This window comes from Suillus fuscotomentosus (assembly GCF_016647785.1).
Source record: "Suillus fuscotomentosus strain FC203 chromosome Unknown F5891scaffold_51, whole genome shotgun sequence".
NCBI lineage: Eukaryota > Fungi > Basidiomycota > Agaricomycetes > Boletales > Suillaceae > Suillus > Suillus fuscotomentosus.
The window spans coordinates 132,632-153,854 of NW_024539563.1; the positions used below are offsets into that span (position 1 = coordinate 132,632).

At 49.5% G+C, this 21,223-nt stretch overlaps 3 protein-coding genes across 3 annotated transcripts; all 3 read left to right on the top strand.

Moving 5' to 3' along the window:
* The first annotated feature begins 469 nt into the window (after positions 1 to 469).
* On the top strand, positions 470 to 2,354 carry F5891DRAFT_567620 (major intrinsic protein superfamily membrane channel protein). The gene is made up of 10 exons (XM_041372301.1): positions 470 to 548; positions 605 to 666; positions 731 to 962; positions 1,017 to 1,140; positions 1,200 to 1,233; positions 1,286 to 1,344; positions 1,398 to 1,592; positions 1,641 to 1,679; positions 1,730 to 2,067; positions 2,119 to 2,354. The coding sequence occupies exons 3-10, from the start codon at positions 814 to 816 to the stop codon at positions 2,192 to 2,194; spliced, it is 1,014 nt and encodes a 337-aa protein (XP_041222442.1). The 5' UTR covers positions 470 to 548; positions 605 to 666; positions 731 to 813; the 3' UTR covers positions 2,195 to 2,354.
* A 13,480-nt stretch (positions 2,355 to 15,834) lies between these two features.
* Positions 15,835 to 17,592, top strand: F5891DRAFT_958022 (uncharacterized protein; the record flags this gene model as incomplete). The annotated part of the gene is made up of 6 exons (XM_041375530.1): positions 15,835 to 16,480; positions 16,512 to 16,661; positions 16,713 to 16,832; positions 16,881 to 17,028; positions 17,079 to 17,314; positions 17,360 to 17,592. The coding sequence occupies 6 exons, from the start codon at positions 15,835 to 15,837 to the stop codon at positions 17,590 to 17,592; spliced, it is 1,533 nt and encodes a 510-aa protein (XP_041222443.1).
* Positions 17,593 to 17,800: 208 nt separating this feature from the next.
* On the top strand, positions 17,801 to 20,113 carry F5891DRAFT_1130108 (amidase signature domain-containing protein; the record flags this gene model as incomplete). Its single annotated transcript, XM_041364485.1, has 13 exons — positions 17,801 to 17,921; positions 17,969 to 18,070; positions 18,137 to 18,247; positions 18,295 to 18,368; positions 18,418 to 18,571; positions 18,623 to 18,754; positions 18,819 to 18,870; positions 18,919 to 19,049; positions 19,103 to 19,207; positions 19,255 to 19,315; positions 19,402 to 19,591; positions 19,640 to 19,707; positions 19,756 to 20,113. The coding sequence occupies 13 exons, from the start codon at positions 17,801 to 17,803 to the stop codon at positions 20,111 to 20,113; spliced, it is 1,659 nt and encodes a 552-aa protein (XP_041222444.1).
* Positions 20,114 to 21,223: the final 1,110 nt, after the last annotated feature.

The window sequence follows — 21,223 nt, forward strand, 5'->3', positions numbered from 1 at the left end:
TCAGTCGCTATCTCTCATCGAAGTCCTCTGGGAGTGCGGTACGTGTGCCCCTTCTTGGTGATTGTTTTGGACTTTTTTGATTGTCTCCGTTTTTACCGAATCATGTTAGTCGCAATTCACGGACCACACACTGAGAGTGACAACTCCATGGCAGTGGAGGCTTCTGTCCAGGAATTCCCCGTTTCCCCTTGTACGTGATCACCCTGTTCAAACCTATTTTAACCCATAAGGAACTCTCGAAGAAGTTACAACGTGACTCGGTGCGTTCGAGCCTTTTCGAAGATTGATGAGATCATCATGAGATACTTGATGAAAATCAAATTGGGATCTAAACTGATGGACGAACTTAACCCGGCTCGATTTGTTTCCACTTCGAATTGGTTCGGTTGGTGCGAAGGACCTGGAACGATATTCACGCTGTTGCGATAACAATAGCAGACCCTGTTTCTTCATCTCCCTGCATGGTATAGTGGGGTATGAATATTTTTGCTGACTGTTTTATCGATGCAAAGCACACGCGGTTGTCTTAGTCCGAGAATTAACAGATAGTACGTTACCTTCCCTTACACTAATTCGTACACTCTGATTAATGATTGGCTGATAGGTCCGAGTATGTATTAAGCAAAACTAATATGCATGGATAATGTGTGTATAATCTTTCCGCAGGTATGTTCGTCCACATTCGGAGTCCCGGTTGGGCCATGTACGTGATACTCATCATAGATGATAGCAGCAGACAACTATAAAACAGGCAGTTGCCAGATCCTGTTCCACAGGAGCTTTAGCACTGTCCTTCCTTTTTCTCAGCACAAGATGACGGATATCATCGAAAAGCCTCTTCATTCCGAAATATCAAACAGCTCCTATTCAACTCGACCCAACGATATGACCGTCCTAGGAGTCGTTGACTTCGCTGACTGTGATCAATGTTCTCCGTACCCCAACCGATGGTCAAGCATCAGGTAGTACCTACCTGTTCGCAAAATATTGACAATAGCTGACTGGACCTGTTGCAGGGAGCGCATCTCCGCACCGGCAGCCGAGTTCATGGGTGCCTTCATTCTGTGCTTGCTTGGTTGTGGTGGCAATTGCCAGGCAAATCTCTCTGCCAATAAAAGTGTGTCTGCAAGCCCAGCGGGGGTGAGTTCAAGGCATCGAAAATGACGGATGGACTGAAACTCATTGGTGTTTGTTCAAAGAATGTTGTCACATCCAACCTCTCTTGGGCCATTGGTGAGCGAACCTTCATCTTTGTATGTCGACGTCTTCCTTACAAGCTGGTCAGGACTGTCCCTTGGTGTATGGATCTCTGTAAACCACTCAGGTGGTCATTTGAATCCTGCAGTGTGTACCCCTGAATATTTTGCGTGTAACTATGTGTGCTGACTCCTAGTAAGGTCACCATAGCATTTGCTACTGTCCGCGGTTTCCCCTGGAAAAAGGTCCCAATCTACCTCCTTGCGCAACTCCTGGGCGCCTTATGTGGGGCAAGTGTAGTCTACGCTACTTACTTCAATGCGATCACCATCGTTGAAGGGGGCTCCGATATTCGTACAATTGCAGTATCTGGTAATCTTTTTGGAACCTATGCGGTAGGTTTATACCTTTGGCATGATTTCATGCGGCTTAAGTGTATCTAGGCCGATTATCTTCCTTCAGTCTCCGCCTTCTTCGCTGAAGTGAGTGACTAGCGGTCTTCAATTGAACACATACTGACAACCAGATGTAGTTTATAGGGTCTGCCATGCTCATTACCGGAATTTTCATGTTAACGGATACAAGAAATGGTCCTTTGCCTCCTGGTGTTCTCCCTGTTGGAATATTTCTCTTACTCCTTGGCATCGGTTCGGCTCTTGGTATGGATACTGGAGCAGCCCTTAATCCTGCCCGTGACCTGGGGCCCCGTATCCTTACCGCCATGGTTGGGTACGGTAGCGCAGTGTTCAACTTCAGGAACCAGTATTGGCTCTGGTGCCCTATCCTTGGTCCAATTTTTGGCATGGTTGTAGCTGCGTTCTTCTATGATGCTATGCTTTACAGGGGTTCAGAAAGTATTACGAACAGGCCGTGCGTTTTAATGTTTCCGTATGACGCAAATACTAACTTGTTTATATGTAGGAGTGAAGAGACTGAAAGACATCACCTGCACTCGTGCGCTCGCACCAAACGTAATGGGGTTGCAGGAATAGTTTGATGGTATTCATGATTGGATCACACTCGTGATGATACTGGTAGCTCGGACATGGCCCTCTACGTATGATGCCCATCTTTGACTCCTTTCGGATGTGTTTTTTTTTGTATTTTTAAGTAAAGTCCCACCGATAGGTTGGATTTTATGTAGACTTGACGTAGAATGAGGTTTAAATTTAAACACGTAAGCACGTGACACCCAAGTTTTGAGTTGAAGGTTTTTCGTTCGTTCGTTGTTTCGCACAATGTCATCACTTATTCTTTTAGTTCCCACCGCTTGACACAAAGCACCGTCCGACGAAGAGCTGTCTGCCAAACTGTGACTGACTCAACTTGGCTACGACTCTGGCATTGTGTCGAGCCGAATTAATAACCCCTGTGACGTTGATCTGTATACTCTCGACTCGCTCCTGCCACCTCCTACTTTCGCCAAGCCATCAGAAAATGTCGGAATGCTTCGAGTGTTTTTGCTAAGTATTTTTCCGAGGATTTTATCAATTTAAGAACCGCTGATTTTGACACTTAATCCGAGTCATTGGAGTCGACAGATGATGATAAACGCCACCGTTCGGCTGCCAAGCCGTGGCGAAAACAAGGTACTAGCAGTGTAGCCCTCGGAAACCTTGTCAGCTCCGGTAGCTAGTAAGTAGCACCTTTGCACTCCAAGTAACTCTACCAACGATAAATACTTGCGGGCAAACAGCCCAAAGCGGTAATTCCTGAGCACTACCGCCCAAAACATGCCCTAATTTGGTATTCCAAATATTGACATTTTCTGGCTAGCTCAAGCCACTATAGTGGGCTCGCGCAATCATTAATAGCTAGGTTACACTCAACAGAACATACTGAACTGCTATATTTGCTACCAATGCATCAGAGGGAGCGCATACTAGCTATAATGCACTCAGGCTGTACCTCATTCACAAGAAAACGAGCGAAAATATTAATGGACTTGAACAGGTCAGATAGCCCTTCGTCTTCGTCATCTTCCTCACGCTGTCTCACGATGAGCGCTGGGCAACAAGGACACTGGATCGGAGCCGTTCTGTGATATTGTTGTGACGGCAGCCGTGACGGTATGGATAAATTTGGTGAGAAGGATTTAAAGAGCGTTTTTGCTGTCAGTCGTTCAAGGACTCGGCAGATGGAGTACTAGCGGTCAAGATAACAGTTCGGTCATGGTGTTCCTTAACTTAATCTCGTTGATTTGATATCTTCGACTCGACATTGACAGTAGTAGCCCGTGACATGGATACATTAAAGGAAATGAAGCTTTGAAGTCTGGACAACGTGAGTGCTCACCACTATGCCATTCCGAAAAACCAGTCACGACGACAAACTCGCACTGGCTGGCTGTCACGCTTCATGAACATCTCTCGAACAGATACTCGACTGTGTTGACTTCTCGGAAAGTATATTTTAGCGGATGATCAAACTTGGACGTAAAACAGGGGACAATGAGTTCGACACAACCTCCTGCCAGTCGTCCCTGAGTACTCGCCTTTGGTGAAGTGAACCGTCTACTTCGACTCGTGAACCACTGTCCTGACTCTGGTTCCTCAATAATGCACTGCCAATCTTATCCAGCGATAACAGATTCATCTCCGTTCACTATACAATCATCTACCTGGAGCTTTCACGCGCAGGAATTTCCCGCAAAAAGCTGAAGAAGATCGCGGTCCGTGCCTATCGGAACGGATGGAGTCGTTCAAGTTCAGTTTTGACAGCTGCCACAGGGTCGGAAAGTTCACCGAAGATGGAAGGGTGAGGATATGATAATGATAAGCTAGGGGAAGAATCACGATGCGGTTGTACATCCTAATGTACTCATGTCTCATGCGCTACTGTCAAGATTTTTGCACACAGCTGCCAAGTGTAATAAATCGTAAAACGGAAGACCTACAAGAAAAGTTGATCACCCTAACTAAAGAAGGCCACACAGGATAAGCAAAAAATGAGGGAGACATATCTCTATGTGTTTTAATGCTCATCAAACTTCAACGGAGGATCCCGAAGCGAACAACATGCGTAAGTTATTGTTGCCATTCGCGAGTGCGAGTGCGAAGATGATGTTTGATAGCAGTGATACCGGCACAGGCTCGTATTTTGAAAGGCCGGGCGATAATGATACCGATAAGATTTGAGAAGTACAGTCCTCCATACCTGGGGGAGAGCAATCGATGCCGAAGACATCATGTTGAACAACTCGGTGACGGCGAGTCCGGTGTTGTCGACGGGGTAGGTTTAGCAAAGGGAAGGTGGGCTTGGGCGGAAAAGGAGGATGGCGGCCATATGAGGATATGGGCGCCAAAAGCGCACCTTAAATCACCAGAGAAGGGCAGAGGCAGCGAAAGGGATGGACGAATTGTGTTTGGTGCTATGAGGGCGCATGCACTGATAAAACTTGATTTGGGAGTTAGATGAACGCAGGTGGCAGGTATTCTGGACAGGCAAAGAGATGGGTAATGGACAACCCGAGTTGTAGATCAAGTTGATTGAGATTTAGGTGGTGCCTTTCATGTATATGAATCGTCGTTGGCGTTGGAAAGCGCCGGAAAGTTATGCTGTTCGTGATCAAGAGGTTCCTGCCGCTGCCGTTCCTTAGTACAGGAAGTTTGCGACGTACTTAAAGGTGGTTCACTCTCGGCACAACACAACCGTCCAGCACGGCTTTCTAACAATGTTGCATGAATCAGCATGATGTAGAAAGGTTTGTTTTGTGGTAGCGCTGATCATTTTCACCTGGCCCATCTTCGAATGATGCTGGGGCATATACTTCTAGAATCACGACTTCAAGAACTTATGCTAGACGGTGCCGCTGAGTGACGAAAGGGCTACATCAATGTCGTGTTCTTCGTTGATGGTCGTAAATGATGCAATAATCTGTGGCGTTCAGTGAACGTTCACACGAGAAAGAGTCGATTGGTTTGAATTGTCTTAAGGTTCGAACAGGATAACTGTCCTAACTAAATGTTATTCAAGGGGGGGGGGGGATGAAAATCAACTACCCTACAAGTAAATACGCGATGGCTTATATACTGAAGGGTAAGAAAGTCAGGGACTAAAGGAGAATGAAACTAAATGAGTAACTAGAGAGAATGATAAAGTCTAATATTCGGTTGCTACCGTCGACGTATCGTCGACGGCTTTTGACGAGCGTTACATACGCCCTCCAGGTCCTCTAAGCGAGAGGACCTGTCTTCAGGTGATGCGAGTTCCTTAGGTTCGCGGGGAGGGTCCCAAGGAGGCGAACGCAGCTATGAGAAGCATGAGGATGAGCACATTGACTAACAATGAGCAAACAGGAAGGATTCTACCGAGAACATCTTCGGTAGTGACTCCAGGCATATGGCCAGCCTGCTCGAGGTCGAGCTGCTCAGCAGCTGCGATTATGTCCTCGACGTCACGTCCGGGGTCGACTGCAGGAGGCGTGGGGATAGGAGTAGGTGTGAGGATAACAGATGCGTTGCTGGATACCTCAGCAATCAGCTGAGCAGCCGGGGTAAGTGCAGAACGGTTGCTTGGGACGGAGCTGGCGCGCGATGCGCGGCGATGAGGAGGGGACTGTGCGCGGCGTACTCGGCGTGGTGGTTCTTCAGGTGGTGTGTGAGCACGAGGACCACGCCGGTGATCCAGCGATAGGTTACGGGTACGAGGGTAGTACCTTTCGTAGGAGCGTTGGGCGCGCTCGGCGCGCACCAGCGCGTCAAAGGCGTGGGACTCCTTCCTAGTAGCCAATTCCTTGGCCTGTGCCTCAGCACGGAAGAAGCGCGTGAACGCGCCAAGGGCGTCAGAGTCGTGCTCACGCTGTTGAGGAGGGCGGACACGCCCTCCTCTCCCTCTATGGTAACGTCCGGGACGTCCTCGACCAGGCCGAGTTGGCCTGGGAGCATCAGCATAGTTGCTGGGCTCGATCCCGTCGAGTGGCGCGTCAACGAGCATGTCGTTAGTGCGTGCTGGGAGAGCGGTGGAGGACATTGGGGAGTCTGGGCGAGGAGTATGGCTTTGGGGGCCCTGCAAGCCCGTTAAATAGGCATCTTGCAGCCCGCTTAAGCGAGAGACGGATGCAAAATCGTCGACCATTCGGTCGACGATACCAAAAACAGACTGCCGGGCCGCAGAAAATTGATCTATGGTGCTGACGGGGATAGTGGTTGATGGCGTGCTAATTTTCTTTGGCAGGTGTGCGATCCCGGGGACGCCGAGAGCCTCAAGGTATTGAGACAAGGCCTCCAGACGGGAGACTTGGTGGTAAGGGAACCAGACTTTGTCTCCGGTGGAGTATTCGACCTCGAAGAGAGCGTCCGGTCCAGCTCCATGGTGGTCAGTGACCTTGGTCACTGACCATTCCTCCAGGTGTCCAATATCGGACACCTGGTCAAGCTGTCGTCCAGGGAATCGCCTATCGTCGTTTGGCACGTGGAGACGCAGTAGGTGCGCGTGAAAGGAGGGGTGGAGGCCACGTTGCTTCAACTGAGCAGGGAGGTCCAGTAGGAACGCGTTGTTCTTGTAGTCTTCCAGTATTCTGTAAGGACCAATGTATTTTGGCGCCAGCTTGCGCGCACGGCCCTTGGGCAACGATAAGTTTTCAGTAGATAGGTACACTAGATCTCCCTTAACGAAGGGAGACTCAGTACGACGACGGTTAGCGTTAGTGGTGCTCTTCACGCGAGCTGCTATAATGGAGTCATGCGCGTCCATAATCGCGTCTTTCATCTTCTGCGCGAAGACTCTTACTCCAGGGAATTCAGAGTTAGTGTTCCAAATTAGGGGAGGAGGTAGTCTACCGTAGTTTAGAACAAACGGAGGGTACTTCGTGGTTTCGGAGCATGCTGAATTAATCGCGAATTCAATTGCGGGGAGCTTGATAGCCCAGTCCCGTTGATTCGGCGAAACGACCTGCCGCAGCATTTGCGTTATGGTGCGGTTCGCACGTTCGGTGGCACCGTCAGATTGAGGGTGAAACGATGTCGACATACGTAGCTCAACACCCGTAAGTTGGTGAAAGCGCTGCCAGAAAGTGCTGGTGAATAGCGTGTCCCGGTCACTAACGATGTTGGAGGGCATACCGTGATGCTTGTACACCAGATTGAACATGACTTCGGCGATATCTTTCGCGCGGTAGGTTTGCTTCGTTGGAGCTAGATGTACCATAGACGTTAGATGGTCAATAGCTACAAGTATCATGTCAAACACGCCTTGTAGGGTTTTGGACTCAGGGAGCGGTCCAACAAAGTCAATTCCAACAGTCTGCCAAGGACGCGTTGGGACTTCGAGAGTTTCTAGCAGACCGTACGGTTGGTGATTCGACGGTTTGGACACCTGACATGTTGGACATGACTCACAGAAGGCTTGAACGTCCGCGGTTATCCCCTTCCACCATACATTTTCGCGGAGGTATAGTAAAGTTTTGGATGGGCCTAGGTGCGCCAGTATGGAGTGAGCATGAGATATAACTAATTCTCTTACTCGCCGTTGCGCAATCTTAATGTCCGGTATGCACAAGATACGTTTTCCCTTGTCTCTAAGGAAAATCCGGCCGTTACTGACTTCAAAGTTCTTATACGCGGATGGGCTGCTTAAAATCTTCGCAAAGAAGGGGTCCTCCCCGTATTTATTGGTGATCCGTTCGTGAATGTCCGTATTAGGGTCGCCAATAGCTATGACTTCCGTCAGAAGAGGAGGGGACATGGGCAATAGCGTTGGTGCAACGTTGGCGTCAACTTCGGTTTGTGGGTCCTTGTTTGTCTGGGTCCCATTGCTTATGTCAGGTGAGGTGATGTCACTTGATTCCGGTTGCTGAGTTCTGACATCATTGCTTAGGTCAGCTTGTTGTAGGTCCTTGTTTGTCACACGGTGCGCTGTGTTTTGTTTGTCTAAGTCTTTCTTGGGTGCTGTCACCTTTCCGCCCTCCAGTGATTCTGGAGGGGGTTTACTCACTCGCAGGATCACTTTCTTTATTTTGGTGACTGGTGCTTCCCTCACTTCCGTGATATCCCGGTCTACCGGGTGAGGAATTTCCAAGGTGGAGGTGTGTTGCCTCGAGTTGGCTACCAGGTACGTTAGTTCAGGTTTCGCGTCCTTTTTGCCTTGCGTAGTGGCAACTTCGCTGACACCTTTGATCGTTAGTTCAGGTTTCGCGCCCTTCCTGCCTGGTTCGATGGCGACTTCGCTGACCTGGCTGGACGGTAGTTCAGGTTTCGCGCCCTTTGTGTCTTGGGCAGTGTTGGTCTTGCTGACTACCTTGAACGTTAGTTCAGGTTTCGCGCCCTTTGTGCCTTGCGCAGTGGCAACCTTGCTAACCTCCCTGAACGTTAGTTCAGGTTTCGCGCCCTTTGTGCCTTGGGCATTGCTAACCTTTCTGACCGGTAGTTCAGGTTTCGCGCCCTTTTTGCCTTGGGGCTTGGCCATCTTCATTGGGGCCACTTCGTCCATGCCTATCTGCTTGGGCAATCGCGCTGCAATGCGAGTAGATCGTCGTTCTTCCGTCGCTCCAAGGAAGAGTGGTGTACCAGTGTAGACCGGGGCGGTGACAAAGTTCAGTAGGAGTGTGCGTGGTACGTCCTCTTCCTCGACACTCACATACTCACTAGCGGCTCTAACGGTTCCCTTAGGTTCATTGCTATACATTCTGGACAGTGCGTCTGCTAAGGTATTGTCTTTCCCTGGTAGGTACTTTATACTGAAGTCAAACTCGCTTAGGGCCTCCAGCCAGCGCGCCTGCCTTGGCGAGAGTTTGCTTTGGGTGGTAATCCACTCAAGGCCTTTGTGATCCGTGAAGATGCGGAATGGTACGCCTATCAGTAAGTGACGGAATCTCTTGAGGGATTCTACAATTGCTAATAACTCCTGTTCATGCACTGGATAGTTCTGCTGGGCGGAATTGAACTTCCCAGACCAGAATGCTACTATGTCAGCACCTGGCAGGGGTTCGCCTTGCGAGAGGACGCCGCTCGCCCCGGTGAATGACGCGTCCGTAACAAGGTTAACTAGGGAGGTGCTGTTGATAGCCTTAGGTAAGTCGAGAGCTTTCCGGCGGGTGTCACGATGGGCATTGACGCATGCGCGGACTAGATCGAATGCACGCTGATCCGTGGGAGTCCAATCCCATCGCGTCAACCGTGCAGCTACCTTAGAAAGGTGCTGCATATGCACCCGGACACCTTCACATCCGGCAGCAAGATACCCCACTGAGCCAATGAACTGCATGAGCAGTTCTTTGGAAGTGGGGGTCTTCCAGTGGAGGATTTTGTCGACCTTGTGAGGATCGAGACGGATTCCCCCGTCATCTATGACGTGGCCAAGAATCGTAAGTTCAGTCTTAAAGAATTGTAGTTTGTGTTCACTTAGGAAGAAGTGGTTGTCGCGCAGGGTGTCAATAACCGTCTTAACGTGCCGGACGTGGTCCTCTGGTGAGTCCGAATAGATTACTATATCGTCTAAATAGACGTCCATGAATATTCCTAGGTGGGGACCGAAGATATGGTTCATCAGCGATTGGTAAGTCGCTCCAGCGTTACAATCTCCTATTTGCATAACGTGACTGATCATCGTCCCATCAGGCATCGCGAATAGCGACTTATGCACGTCAGTAGGTACGATACGGATTTGCTCGTATGCGTCCTTACCATCAAGAAGGGAGCGATACGGGTGCGATGCTACGTTGCGCAATATAGTATCTATGTCCGGGAGTGGTGACGCGAGCTTTCGCGTGTTCGCGTTGCGTTGCCTGGTGTCGAGGACGGTGCGTAAACGCAGTTCATTGTCTTTGGAGGTCTTTTTCATCATGATCATAGGTACAGCGTTAGTACCACTAAAGAACTCCCACCTGCCCGTCCGGATATAGTCGTCTCGCTTGGACCTCCAGAGTGGGCGCAGTGCCTCTGGGCATTTAGATTGACGCCAAGAATAAACTTGGTCTTCGTTGATGAGGGGTATGACGTGGTTTATCGCGCGCAGCGGAGGTAAGGGTGTCTCAATGGCTTCCTTACAAATATCCTTGGCGTACTCACGCAGTTCTTTCGAGTAGGCTTCAATTTGGTCTGAGGACAGGCTCATCCCCTTCAGCTCGAGGACCTGGGTCTGTGACCCACGTATGGGCAACGGCTCCAGGCTACGGATCTTAATTTCCGGGGGGTTGAATCCCAGCAACACTTGATGCTGGAATAAGAACGGCATCCCCAGGATGACATCATAAGATTCGAGGTTGGCTATATCGAAGGTACGTAGGCCCTTAATGTCTTGGTATGTTAACTCAACGCAGGTAGTAGCTTTCACAGCACTCCTGGATCCGGACACAGCGAGTTGCAAGGGGATAGGCTTATCCAGTAAGTCATATTTTAGTTTGAGTTGGTCTACTACAGTACTTGACACGAAGTCCGTTAGAGACCCGGAGTCCAGCAGTGCGCGACAGGGTTTACCGTTTAGCAGGACGACCACGACCAGGGATCTCGGAAGGATCCTCGTGGAGTTCTTCGGGCGCGCCGATTGACGCTGTAGGGATTGTAAGTCCGGTAAGTCAGCTTTTGTACGGGAAGTCATCCCACAGTAAAGCTCACCTCCAACGTCAGACTCGTCCCCTTCGCTGGACTCGCAACTTAGTAGTCCGGGGAGGTCGTCTTCCTCACCATCACTGCTTTCGCAGTCAGTTGTGACCCAAGAGGACTCGTTATCGCCCTCGTCGTCGTTTGCGGGTGTTTCGGGCGCGGTAGAAGTTTGGCCGAACCAGGTAGGTTTGAAGGATGTCTTCGTCTTCACAAGATACTGATAGTTATGTAGCTTCATATCGGTTAGCCACGACACTATGTCAAAGCCGGGATCCCTCAATTGTGAGTAATAGACAATGTATTCGTCATAATTGTGCCTGTCTGACAGTAAGTATGTCTCAGGGCCACCCCAAGTAGTGAGGCAGAATCGGTCCGGTCCGAACGGATCATACAACGGATCAACGAGCTCGTCCGTGGGGAACGGTACTGCCAGTTTCAGCTTGGCTATAGCTTGGTGCGTGACCAGTAAGTGATCACTAATCCCAGGTTCTACTAATGGGTTCACAGACTTAGGTATTTCTATGGCGAATCCATACAGTCCTTGCGCGTTACCTTCATCGATAGCGGCTGATCGGATGTCTGCGGGGGTTACCCCAACAGCGTTGGATCTGAGTGTGCCAATTCTGGGCGCATTGTGAGGAGGTAGGCGGTGTCTTTTGGGACAGTCTTTAGCTAAGTGGCCTGTCTGCTCACATTCAAAGCACTGATTTAGGTCTCTTAATTTGCGTATAGTGTCAGCGCTTTTGCCTGTCCGGGGGCTTCTGTGAGGCTCGCGAGGCCGTTTCTCTGATCCAGGACGTCTATCACGTTGATGGCTCCTGTGCAGAGACGGGTTCACTGAGTTCGCAGAAAGTGAATGGGTGCGGTGCCTCCTATCACGCCTACGGGAGTGATGGTCTGGCCTGACGCTGCTGCTGCCTTGAGCTGCTAGGCCTGCAGCTAGAGTTGGTGTCAACGCTAAAAGTACGCTAGGGTCTTTAGCGTTCTCAAGGAATGCTCTCTCGGTGCGTAGAGCTTTTCGCTCGATCGTGTCCATACTAACGGTGTTAGGGTCGTAACCCTTATCTACTAACGAAGCCTTGATAAATGGCTTACAGTTCATCCAGAACTGGCGTACGAGCTCCCTCTCGTCAACGTCACCTGTCGTATCGGCGATGTTTCGGAGGCGTCGTATGTAGTCCTGCACTCCTTGTTTCCCTTCCTGACGACATTCTAGGAACTTCTGACGTTGCATCATCCTGAAGTCCGTTGGGAAGGAATAATCGAACAATTGTTCAAAGAAGTCGGTAAGCGTATATTTCTTTTTAAGATCAAGGACATCGCGCTCATAGAATCGATAGGCATTTCCCCCCAGATACTTGCCAATCATGCTAATAGTTTGTTTGGTGGAGAGTCTGGCTCTGTCCCGCCATTCCCTTACTTCGCGGACCCACTTCTTAAAAGTGGACGCGTTAGCTTCCCCATTGTAAGTAAACGGGGGTTCATGCTTTAAGAAGCCTTGCTGATATTTTAGCAGGTTCAAATTGGACCTATGCTTGCGACGGGCCTTTCGTTTGAGGCGCTTGGTGTCCTCAGAGTCGCTGCTATGGTCTGATTCTGGCTCCATTTGCAGCAGCTTCACGTTGAATTCATCCGAGGATTCCTCCTCTGAGTCTGCACCGGTAATGAACTTGGGAGGTGTCCTCGATTTCCTCTTGTCTTTGCGTAGCTGCTTATCACGCGTAAGTGTCTTCAATCTTTTCTTGTCCTTGCTGGTGTGCCTCATTTCTTCGTTGGCAGATTCAGTGGATGACCGGTCGTCGTCAGAACCAGGTCCCGACGGCGAGTCTGACGAGTCAGGATCACTGGGGTCACCACCAACTATAGCGCGTTTGACCGAGCTTTTGTCTGGGAGGAGGGAAGACGCCCTCCAGAACCTGGTGTTCTCTTTGACAGGTCTATCAGTAGGTTCTCTTATGCTTGGTGAGTCATCGTTTATCACCGTTGCGTGACGTCGTTCATTCAAGTTCGCAGCATTCTCTAATGGGGGAACTGGCGCTGAAGGTGCGCTGTCTGGGGGCGGATCTGGAAGAGGCGCGCGTTGCGCCTCTCGGATCAGCTTCTGCGCCATTTCTTCCCTAGACTGTGCCTCGATAACCAGCCTCTCGAGCTCCTTGACACGGTCGAGTAAGTCGTCGACTTCCTCACACTTTTGCGCGTAATCTTCTTTGGCAGATTTTCTAAAACCTTTAAGTGCAAAGTTTTGGATCCTAATGGATCCTGCTCGGTTATCGTCATCCCATAGACGACGGAGGGATTCATCGGACTCGTTCTCCCCTGGCCGGTTGAGCTCTGCCATCTCCTCATCAAAGTCTGTCCAGTCGAGCAGGTGATCCGTCAGTGATCTGAGTTTAGGTTGGTTGCTTTCTTTACTTTTCTCAGAGCTATCTTTACTGATTTCGGGTTTACTTTCACTAGCCGTTGGACTGGGCTTTAGTACGGGGAACTCAGGTACGTCTCCTAGTTCGTCGTCGTCGGTTACCTCTGACCAATCGAAGACGGCTTGCAGGCGTGGTACATTATCACTATCGGGCGACGTGAAGGTACGTAATCGCCCAATTATAGGGCCACCAGGAGGTATCTCGCTGACTGGTGCTACAGGACCCTCGTCACTATGTGTGGTACGGATGGTGGCGGCTCCTGCGTTGACCAGCAACGGGGCTCTGCTCTGGGCGGGGCTGCTCACAGCGTCCTTCGCCTGGGTGGACTCAGTGTCCACCTCGTTCAGGTCGCGTGGACCGAACCTGGAGGGAAGCTCAGCCATTGGGCTGTCATTCCCATCGTCTCCAGAAACAGGGTTACTGTTTCGAGACCTCGCGCCGTCTTGCTCGTGGGCGCGGCCATCAACGCTCACGTTCCTCGAGGAACGTGGGGAGGCAATTTCTAGTGCACTAGTAGGCATTTCCTTTTCTTGACGATATCGTTGGGGTGGGGGAGAGTTTTTGTGTGTTAACAAGAGTCGAAGTTTTGGAGGGTGATCAAGCCTCTTAGACAACGACTATAGCGGAATAGATTTTAGATTTGAAGGCAGTTAAAAATATGTGGCGTTCAGTGAACGTTCACACGAGAAAGAGTCGATTGGTTTGAATTGTCTTAAGGTTCGAACAGGATAACTGTCCTAACTAAATGTTATTCAAGGGGGGGGGGGGGATGAAAATCAACTACCCTACAAGTAAATACGCGATGGCTTATATACTGAAGGGTAAGAAAGTCAGGGACTAAAGGAGAATGAAACTAAATGAGTAACTAGAGAGAATGATAAAGTCTAATATTCGGTTGCTACCGTCGACGTATCGTCGACGGCTTTTGACGAGCGTTACATAATCACATCACCAAAAGTCCAGAAAACCGGTATTGCCTTATTAGGCTGACGGTCACGAGGTTTACTGGATCATGGGTGATGGCTGCTGAGACGATGACGCCAGCGCTTGATCATTATGACGTCGAGTAGTTCGTAGCTTACCGTTGTTCCCGTGTATGCTACACAAATGATATGCTCTTGTCATTATGATAACATCCTGATATACTTCTGTAAGTTTGATCCTCCCTGATATTCTCTGCGAATCGGCGATGCATACAGTCCAGACTCCACTTTGAATGCCCGGTTAACAGAAGAGGCTTCAAGTTGTCACGGTCGAGTCCATCATGGACTCCTGTTCTTTTACCGCTACGGCTTCGATGTCCATGCCAGACGTACCCAAGCAAACTCCAGACTACCTCACGATGTGGACTCAGCCAACTTCCAAGCACGCCTCCCCGTCGATTGGGTCTCACAATAAGTGTTGTATGCGCAATACAACAAAACAGGTCAGTTGAAACCATATCGGTGCCAAATGTGTGAATCCGTATCACTGCTCTTCTGTGCACGCTCGATTTTCTTAAGTCCTTTATTTGGTACCCTTTGCCACTTGGCCACTTTTGCGCTGTTGGGGTTGGGCTCGCTCTTCAACCGGTACTAGTACCCACTGCTCTTCCCACCACCACCACCACCACCACCACTCTTGCGGCTATTGGTCATAGTTTATGACCTGAATTTCTGTTCAAGGTAACACTGTCCACCCCTTCTCGTACAGTGTACTTACTATCTCTCCACACAGTGTATCTGCATTTAATACCTAAAGGTGAGTATATGCGCATTGCCTCTATTCCAACGCCTCACTGCAGCCTCAGTGATGTCACCCGACACGGCTTATGTGACGCGGCATGGTGAGAAATCATTTGGTCTAGTTAGTATCTCTGTCCCATGGATCATCCCTACCGCCCTGCAGCGCTGTTCAATCTAGCCGTGGCAAAGTCTGTTAGTTGCCAAGCGGATGGAAGATACTTCGACCTCGACATCCCCATCTCTCTTTTTCAAGGGGCCCTCGACTTGCACCCCACTGATCATCCAGACAGAAGTGTCACATAGCTCTATCTTGCCATCGCTTTGCTCTCGCGGTTCGCGAAACGGAGATTTCAAATGGATGTTGATACAGCTAAAGAATTGCTGAGCGACGTAGCCGATGTCATATAGTATGTACTACAAGAATAATATGTGCTTATACTAGTACCATACCACTGCAATAAGCCACTATAAGGTGCTGGAAATTGTTCAGGCCTGCTCAGCAGCCATCATATGTCAGTCATGATGCATGACCCATCAGCTGATGGTTAAATGAGCAAAAATTCAGTTTCATGATCTTACCATCTCGGATGACCTGGGGCTGGGCTGGGCTGATGGGCCATGGTGGCTATGGTGAAGCTGATACCGGATGATAAGACCTGAGCATACCTTATCTAGGTTTGGGACTTTTGGTGATGCAGGCCGGTATGTCTGTGCGCTAGTATTGGCCCGCACCCGCTACATAATAAGAACCGATATCTGTTTCGGTCATTTCCGAGCCGAAAAGGGATTTTGGCGTCTATGTAGACGACGCTGGACTTTCTTTCATTCCATCATCTGATTCATCAACTGCTCCCAGTCTTGAACACCATGAAAAGCGCTGAAAAAAGAAATTGCGACAATACTGCACCTGCCGTCGCCGCTCCTTCAGAGGATGCGCCACTAGTACTCTTTAACATGAACTCCCATGACCAGATTCCGCTGATCGACAAGGAAAATCCTTTTTACTGCCCGAGCTTCCCAGCTGCAGCATATCTGGCTACCCTCCGGCAAGCTCGTAAATCGAATCCTTTCCTTTTTCAAGACATCTCTCTGCGCTCTTTTTTCTGGAAAATCGGTCTCTGCTTCACAAAAGAAAACCAAAATTATACCAGCAGTTCCATCGCTCACAATAACCTAAATGCACCTTTATGGCCGAGTAGCCCGGACGTTCAATCGCCAATCATTCTCGCACGAAATCAAGTCTCAGATGATTCGCCAGTATTACGACGTGGATCAACTGGGCTGGCATGGCGGAGAGCTTCTACGCGCGTTACGAAGCGTCCTCGAGATTCTTCCGAGCCTGAAGATCCTATCTTTTTTGGAGGACCGTCGAAACGAGGTCGTTCTTCACAATCCATTCATACAAGCCCTGTTGACAATAGTGGAATCGAACCGTTGTCTTATACTTTGCATCATCACGATCCACTCGCGGTATCATATCAAGACGTTCCAAGGACTTTCCCAGGTGTCCCTCTTTTTTCCTTCAGGAAACGTTCACCTTCGCTCCTACTCCGAGTTCTCCCTCTTAAATACTTAACATATACATATACTGACTATATGCGTCTCAGCGTGGGTCTATGAATCTGAAACAGGAGATGAGACACCAGTAGACCTTTCTTACCTAGTGAATCGCCTCGAAATGGTCATCCCGGGCACAGGTGTGCACCAAACGTTCCTCGGAGACCCTCTGGCCGTTCTGCACCTCACCCACCAGAAAATCACAAACGTTCTGGCAGACCGGGGTATCGATCGCAGGAATGTCTCTTCCTGTCATGAATGCTGAATGGTTTTAGGACTCCTTACCGAAATTGTGTTGACGCTCCTGCGAGGTGGCAATATCGATAGATTGGTGTTAGGTCCTACGATGTGCGAGGAAGATGGGCTAAATTTACATTCTGGCAATCTTTTACGCGGTAAAGCTCTTGGCAACACAGCTCTGTTGAAGGCTTGACTTTGGACAGTATTCAGCAAACCTGGTTACTACTTGACGCTCAAGGAGCTAGTTCTCGATGGCGCCCACTTGGAACGCGATTTCGACCTCGTCCACATCCAACAACTTCCTAACCTAGAAAAACTCCATCTCGAGGGGACTGATATCGGAAACGAAGCGTTGGTCGTCAGATTTTTTCGTGTTTTCATGACGACTGACGGTCTCTCAGAGTATTCTTACTGGTCACCCTCAAAGAGAAGTTATATTATCTGAACCTTGCACACAATCCGAAGATCGACGACGACGCAATACTTGCTATCCTCCTACTTACCAACCTTGGGTATCTTTCGATTCAGGCAACTGGAATCGATATGCCTGGCTTTCGCCGGCTCGCAGCGGTAATCCACGCCGAGGATCGCGTCATTGACATTGAAATTCCATTCAGATGCGAGAAATACATCGATAGTTAAGTGTTTCTTGTCCATTTAGCGTAACTTACCTGGTTTTCAGACTTGCACAAGCAATACCTCGTCGATCCTGCGTTGCCTCTCATCACTGATCCCTTGGCATGTCCATTGTTATCAGATGTCGCGCTCATCCGCAACCTTCAAGCTCACGCCGACGTCAACCCCTCGATTGTACCGACAGGAACGCGTTTAGAGATGATTGAAAGATTGAAGAAGCTCTTGGAACGAAGGCAGATGGACCTTGTTGTGCGTAGTATGATTTGCGGGGAACCTTAGGAGGTGTGAGGTTACTTATCATGTGAAAGTTATAACAAAATCAGAGATACCGCGATGGCTGCTACGTACACGTCATTGGAATTGGAAATACGAAGAACGTACACGTTGACTAATTGGTACCGGTGTGAACGAGTCGGCTCCAATGCTTGAATGATTGCATATTCCATTCTCTCATTCTATCACCCCCTGCTCTCAATTCTTTACCACCATGAGAAGCGCTGAACAAAGAAACGGCATCATCACGTCGAAGCGGAATGCAAGAGACAAGGCGCTGGGTTTTGCTAGTCCTTATTTGGTGAACGACCATGACGCCTATACCGAAGCAACGGGTTAGTCTGCGTTCCGTTCGGGGACGCATGTGTCGTGACTTCTGTAGCCAGCGAAATCGTGCAAAGGATAGCCAAAGAAGAATGGACCTCTTCTCAAGTTCTTGAGGCATACATTGCGCGATCTGCCATGGCCCAGGCCGAGGCGAACTGTCTTACAGAAGGGGAGTAGATTCTCCATTTTTCTTCCGGTATTTCCATCCTGATACCTTTCACAGTCTTATATGAGGACGCCCGAAAACGAGCAAAAGAGCTTGACGCAGAATTTGCGACTACAAAGACATTGTGGGGACCTTTCCATGGTGTTCCATTCAGCGTCAAGGATAATTGTATGTCGCCCCATGTTTGACTGATACCTTTCTGAACCCTGCTGTAGACCAGATTGAAGGATACGACGCGACGACTGGTCTCACCGCGTGGGCCAACAACCCAGGCAAAAAAGACGCTTGCGTATGTCCTTATTACAACATTCTCCCATTTTCTATATCATTATTTGTAGCTCGTTGCTCAACTCAGAGCTGCTGGTGCCATCATCTTCGTGAAGACCAATGTACCGCAGACAATGTTCGCGTTCGAGTGTTCTAATCCTCTCTGGGGTCGCACGACAAACCCATGGAACAACAAGTATACATGTGGAGGTAGCTCGGGTGGAGGTTCGTTATCTGCTTGTGAATCTCCCAGTACATAACAGTGTCTGGTGCTAGAGGCAGCTTTGCTTGCCATGGACGGATCCGCCATTGGTGTCGGCTCTGATGTCGGAGGAAGCTTACGCATCCCGACATCGTATTGCGGCATTTACTCTTTAAAGCCGACGGCTGAACGTATCAGTTCTGTTGGTACACCAGGAAGGTCATGTTCTCGATTCTTCCGACCAAAACGCTAACTGGCTTTTTCTTACAGGCATCCGGCCTGGATTCGAAGCAGTTCGAACTTCTCATGGGCCATTGGCGCGGTTAGTCGGTAACTGGATTACTTGGTTCATTTCTTGACTATTTTGTAGGTCTGTCCAGGACTGTGAATTGTTCTGCAAAACTATCTTTGGTCAAAAGGACTCGTCGCACCAGAATATTCCTATGCCATACCAAGCCGTCGAGCTCCCTTCAAAGCTTCGCTTTGGTTATTACCTGTCAGGTACCGTAATATATTTTGGTCTTTACGATTTACTGCTGATAGAATCCTCATAGATGGAATGATAGAAACATCACCTGTATGCAAGCGAGTAGTACTGGAGACAGTCTCGGCCCTCAGGAAGCAGGGACATGAATGCATCGAGTTCACATCTCCTCTAAGTATGCCTTCTATGCATGTCCCCACTCCGTCCTGACATTTTATCAAGACAGAGCCGCGATGGAAGTGTTCGTAGCACTCGCATCATCTGACGGTTATAAGAAGATGCTGTCGCATCTTGATTCAGACCCTATGGCAAGTTTAAATTAAGGATATACTGGCTATAGCTCACATAACCCGACTTGCAGGAGGACAGCTTGTTCCTGGTCACCTTGGGCCCCAGATTACCGTCCTTTGTCCGTAAGCTGGCTTGTTGGATCGCCAAGACGTTCTTGGGCGACTCCCTCTTTTCGCAGCTCTTCTCGTTGGCACGAGAGAAATCTGTCACGGAATTTACAGATTTGACCGACCAACGCAATGAAATTACTGCTGCGTGGTATGAACAGGTGAGAGCATTGGCATCCAGGAGACTTTTCTTTGTTAATCGCCCCCAGATATGGGACAAATACGGTTTCGACGGAATCATCGCACCTGTACAGTCCCTTCCAGTGATACCTCACGGGTAGGCTTCAGTACCTTCCCTATTGGTTGTGAAGCTTATTATTTCCAGGAGTTCCGCATACTTATCCCCGCTCGCGGCCGCGACTATTATATACAACATCGTCGACTCTCCGGTCGGCATCATACCAGTGACGCGTGTCAACCCAGATACCGACCAGCTATCAACAGATTTCGTTCCAGGCGCCTCAGGCCAATCGAAAGTGTTGGAAAGCCGCATGTACCTGGGCAAGAATCCCATTTACGATCCTAAAGCGATGGAGGGTATACCCGTTGGTGTTCAGCTTGTGGGTAAGAAATGGGAGGATGAGAAGGTCCTCGCGATGATGCATGTCGTCGACGAAGCACTGGGACCTAGAGGATTCGGTCCAGGCAGTTGGAAACAGAGAGAGAAAGACAGTGATTCTTGACTTATGTCGATCCGCGATGGTGCAGCCGGTGCTTCCCGGTCCGTTGTTGAAACAATGGTGGTGAGTGACCTAAGCACAGCACACAGAAATCGAGTCTAAATGTTGCATATAGATATATATTGGAGCAGTGATGAGGACTTGAGATACAGTTTGTGAGGCAGAACATAAGTGATTATTGATGCATGGACGATATCGTAAGTAGATTTGGTCGTGGGCACGTGAACACAAACATTGCAGTGGAGTTCTATATCACATCATCAAGCAAGAATGAAAGAGGAGAAAAAAGCGGCAAACAGAATGAAAAGAAAATGACGTGAATGGAATTCATCAGTGCATGGGACAGTAGGAAAAGCAAGCCTAAGGAAAGAAACTAGACGAAGAATATGCGCGATAAGACTCTCGATGATCCCCACACATGCCACAGTGCAGGATCATGGGTCTGAGGCACTGGAGCGCTCACATCCTGCTCTTCCCTTTGGGGTCAGAAGGGTAGCCGGAGTCATTCTGTTGCGACGGCGACGAGCCTTGAGACGAGTGATACTGTCCTTGGTGGTAGCTCTGAACGCGTCTAGCACTAGGTAAGCCACCCTGATGAGTGTACTCAACGCCCGGTCTGGGATTAGGCTGCATGATGGCCCCGTTGCGATCTTGAGTCATAAAGGTATGTTGCGGACGGGTGGAGGTCATTGGAACAGGGCCGAATGTAGTGGGAGATGATGCCACAAATGCTGAGGATGAAGACGTAGAGGTTAGAGGCACTCTGGCTGCTGGCATCTGACTGAAACCCGAGCGTCCAAATCCTCCCTGTCCAAATGATGTCTGACCAAATCTCGGCGCTAATTCTGGACTTCCATGAGGCGGTAACTGGCTCTGCAGGTACCTAGGCGACTGCTGAGAAGAACCAAGGACTGGATATGGACTGGTGGCGGGCCTGCGCACAGCAGGTCGAGTTCGACCTTCGCCAACAATATGACTTCCCTGTCTCAATTCCGGATCGATGTAGGACTCGTCGGATGCTGCGGGGCTAGGACGATTTGGAGCGTAATTCGAACCTGCTGACATACCAGCCTGAGGTGCACTCATCCCCTCTATGTCGCCTTCCGACGAAGA